Source organism: Physella acuta, unplaced genomic scaffold (genome assembly GCF_028476545.2).
Source record: "Physella acuta isolate Inbredline_101_S28 unplaced genomic scaffold, ASM2847654v3 ptg000374l, whole genome shotgun sequence".
NCBI lineage: Eukaryota > Metazoa > Mollusca > Gastropoda > Physidae > Physella > Physella acuta.
This window is the reverse complement of record NW_026731893.1, coordinates 831,546-836,103: the sequence shown is the minus strand read 5'-3', so window position 1 is coordinate 836,103 and position 4,558 is coordinate 831,546. Positions and strand designations below refer to the sequence as shown.

Below are 4,558 nucleotides of genomic sequence, written 5' to 3'. Positions count from 1 at the left end.
TTGGGTAGTCTGAGTGTTAGGGTATTGGTGCGGTTGGGATGGTTGGGGTGGTTGGGGTATTGGGTGTACCAGGGGTGTTGTGTTGGTTGGGATGATTTAAGTGGTTGGGGTGATTTGAGTGGTTGGGGTGTTGGGGTGTTGGGTGTACCAGGGGTGTTGGGGTGCTTGGGGTGCAATTATTATTTTACTCGATCTAATATAGACAAACTTATCAACATCTATTAAAAGAAATAAATCTTTTAACTTAATCATCACAGAACGAGGTGGATCTTAATTACATTAAGATTTAATAAGCAATTAATTATTTTCTCATAATCCTTCTAATTGTAATAGGGAAATGTGTGACCCCCAAGCTGATTTAAACCCAAACTTTCAAACTGATTTCAAACTTTCCTTATCTCAGACTTTCCTTACAATACCATCACACAATCACTGATTACAGTTATCGAACATCTTCTCTTCAGTAATATCAAGACAGCTCTTACATAACAACACAAAATACACGAAAATACATAATACATGATAATGCAAACTACATAATAATATCATGGGATGGTGAGGTGAAAAATATAATTAAATTAACACATGATTTTTTAAAAAGTAAAATTTAAATATCTAAGAATCTACCCACATAAAGAGAAAAAAAGCCTTAACAGAAATAAAAAGTTAACATTTCTGCAAGTAAGTCATTCTTTGACACATCAGGAATCAAAAGCAGGATGTACAACAATGATATGTCCCAATGTTCGTGAATACCAATATAAAACAGAAGATAACAAGCAGCGAAAACTAACATAGTGATACAAAGTTATTGTTTTAAATATCAGTACAGTCTGTATCATCCACTGTTACCAACAATGTTTCTACCAGACTATTTTCTCCGGGGGTGGGGGGGGGGGCACTTGAAATTTTCTTGGGAGGGCGGACTAATCTTTTCAGGGGAGGGAGGGGGTGGGCGGACACTGTTAAAAGTATATATTTTCTATAAAAATTCCATTTCGTTCGGGGGGTGGTAGACTTTTTTTTCGAGGGGGCGGACTCCCCCCCCCCACCCTTTACCCCCATCCCCCGAGGAGATGCTTGGAAGAAACTCTGGTTACCAATTGTATCCATTCTTCTTGGTATCGTCTTCCATGGCGAACCTCCATGCCATCTGTGGTCGGTCTCTTTTCATTTTGCCCTGTGTATTCCAGGAGAGGGCTTGTCTTGTTATACTGGATACAGGCTTTCTGATTGTGCGGTCAGTCTATCTAACTTTCTCTGCAGGATCTCTTCCTTAGCTGGATCTTTCACGGAAGTGATACTTAAGTTTTGATTTACCGATAATTTGAATACCGTTTCAGTTTGGTGGATGAAATTTCATATCTAGGTATTACCTACTGTAGATATCTCAACTTTCGAACGATTTTAGAAAACGGGAAGGGGTATTTGATTCAACTTACGATGTATCATAAACCTGAACAAAAATTTATATTTCTATATTATATAATCATAAAACACATTCATAACAATACATGTTTATAAAATAATTATTTATTGTAAAATAAACAAACAAAATAAAGTTGTAAGGAATATCATTATCCTCATCTATCATGTGGACCCCTAGTGGAGTATAAGGACGAAACGACACCTCTTCATCGTAGTCGGTTTTGGGCGATTCCTCCAATTTGGCTCCACGCCATTCCGGCTGCTTCTTCTTCACTGACTCTGACATATAAAGCAGTGGCGTAGGCAGGGGGGGGGGGGGGGGGTTAGGGGGGGGGTCATAATCCCCCCCCCCATAGAACCCTCGGTATATATATAAAAAGTATGAGGGGGTGCAAATTGAAAGATTGAGGGGGGGGGTGGGTGCAAATCGAAATTTTGAGGGGGGGGGGGGGGGGGTTGCAAATCGAGAGGGGGGTGCAAATCGAAAGTTTGAGGGGGTGGGTGCAAATCGAAAGTTTGTCCCTGGGTAAAAATTGGAACACCCCCCCCCCTTGAGACGATCCTGACTACGCCACTGATATAGAGTAATTGAAACGTGGAACTTGATGATTTACCTGAAGGATGCTAGTAGGACAATTACTGCAGCGTTTTTTCCAAATCGTTTTTTCTGGTTACGATAATAGACTAGAAAAGCTGGTTCCAAAGCTAGTTTTTCAGCCAAAAGTGAATACTTTATAACTTTATCGTTTACGTAAAGGATACTATTTAAAAAATTACCGTACCATGGACTGTTTCTTCTTAAAAATTGAGTAAAATTGATTCGTAAAGTTAGCATTGAGTGTGAGGTAGACCACGATATTACCCACACAGCTCACCGTACCGAACAAGTTGGCGACCTCCCACATGAGTATGCCCAGGTTGTTGTAGGTCCCCAGCTGTACACCACGAAGGACGTGATGGACCACGATGGTCACGAAAAATCTGGGGATGCTGCCCACAGTCTGGATAATGGCCAACATGATGACAATTTTGACCAGGCGTTTCTCCCGTGGCGAAAGATTATCCGCACGTTCACGGTGCCGGGATATGGCTGATTTCCGTATTCTCGAGGACGATTTTAATGAGTAGATCATCCAGACGGTGCAGAGGATGATTAAAACTTGTGACGTCACGGACAAGACCACGCCCACCACGATATTCATGTTGAACTGCGCTTGCGCTGTTTCGACGGTCATTTGGAGTTTCATTTGCATGAAGTAAATATCCGACCCGTTTGTGTCTTTTTGGTCAGTGCTATACCGGCCCCATTGGAAAAACGGGTACACGTATATTTGAATAAGCATCGCGATATGGATAGCACACATGACAAGGATGAATGCTACACATTTTGTTTTTGTGAACACTTGCTTCACTTTGAAAGGGGAGACAACACAGTAGCATCTTTCTAAAGCGATAAGGGTAGTTATCCAGCATGATATGAAGTAACACACGTACCTTGCCCAGCCGAAATAAAACCTACCGATAATCCAATAATCCACTTGACTGAATGGATACATTATAGCGAACAGATACGACGTACACCTGCACAAATGTAACACAGATACCACCAGATCTGTGAAAGATAACGCCCAAAGCCCAACACTCATGCTGTCCTTGAGACCAAGTCTAATGAAGACGAGCACGTTGACGCTGTTGGACAAGACGCCTGCTATCGCTATAATCCCATTGAGTATGACGCTTAAGCCTATCATGATAGTGTTTAACATGGCGTTTGATATCACGAACTCTCTCGTGTCCTCTACCCATTTCTTGACGTGGTCATTGAACTCCTCTAAAGAACTGTTTGGCCCTTCGTCCATTGTTGTCAGTAGTAAGATAATTCAAAACTAAAAACAAACAAAAAACGAAAAATATGTATAACTTAAATAAATTAATATGAATAGTTTATATTACCACAAGTATAAACTAGAACATTAAGGTAATAAAAGAAATTAATGTTTTAATTTACCACAAGCATAAACTAAATCATTAAGTAATTAAATAAATTAATATTCAAACTTACCACAAGTAGAAACTAAAACATTAAGGGTCTAAAAAAATTTTTTGATATAAACAGATACTATTGTGATAGAGGTACGGTTCGTGGGTTTACAAATCATACGTGAAGATACATTTATTAATTCTCGAGTCTAAAAATCACAACCGATTTAAAAACATGTAGCAAGTTGTTAATATTTCTGAATTCTGATGTCACAAAAAAACTGACGCGCTCAAAATTATCTGCCACTAAAAAATTAATCCGATTTTAATTATGTTTTAACACCCTTTAATCTACAAAAAATATACAATGGTAAAGGGATAGTGTGTTCAAATATATGCTCAGCCGAATTTATATTCTGCAATGAGTTACCAGCTTCTGATATTTACACAAACATCAGAAAGGTACACATTATAGCTGGGAGTTAGCATTCTTGCACTCTACGGTATGATCGTGTCTTTAATCGTTTAAGAAACTTTGAAATAATATTATTCTTATTTAGATTTGTAATGAAACTATCTTTTAAAAGTTATCAATGACATATATCACCTTTTTAATATTAGGAACACAATATTTTAAAAATAGAAAAGATATATTTTCACCTTTTAAAATGTTTTTAATTAAATGTTATTTTCTTTTAAAAATCAGAAATAATAATTAGTAATTGCTTTATTTTAAATACATTCAAAACCGTTTTTTTAGTTTTACCATTGCTTATAGCATTTGTACGCTGACATATAAAAACATCAAGTCTATCACATAAAGTGCAAGGCAGTTGTAAACCACATTTTCGTATTTATGTCACAGTCATATTTGTACACACTATTTAGGATTTAGGTACTTTAAACTTTAATAATAAAAGACGCTTTAATGTTTTTTGTTGCTTAATTATTTACACAGTTATAAAGAAGAACATTTCTGATTTATCAAAGGAATTTAAAAAAATACATTTTCGAATGGTTATCTGCTGGTAAGTCATCGTGATAGAAACTACAGGGTATTGAGGTATTAAGCTAGGTACAGTGGGTAAATTTGGTTTCAGTTATGTTTAGAAGATTTGTATGCTAGAGGGTATGCAGATATGTGATTATC

At 37.3% G+C, this 4,558-nt stretch overlaps 1 protein-coding gene across 1 annotated transcript; it reads right to left on the bottom strand.

Annotated features, from left to right (window-relative positions):
- Window positions 1-1,096: 1,096 nt before the first annotated feature.
- Window positions 1,097-3,287, bottom strand: LOC131941853 (uncharacterized). Its single transcript, XM_059301415.1, has 3 exons — window positions 2,304-3,287; window positions 1,443-1,456; window positions 1,097-1,229 (listed from the first exon to the last, which is right to left on the bottom strand). Exons 1-3 carry the CDS (start codon window positions 3,285-3,287, stop codon window positions 1,097-1,099), a joined length of 1,131 nt encoding a protein of 376 aa, XP_059157398.1.
- Between the last annotated feature and the right edge of the window lie 1,271 nt (window positions 3,288-4,558).

Excerpts from the sequence above, each read along its gene's own strand:
- LOC131941853 (XM_059301415.1), bottom strand. The coding sequence starts at position 3,287 with ATGGACGAAGGGCCAAACAGTTCTTTAGAGGAGTTCAATGACCACGTC.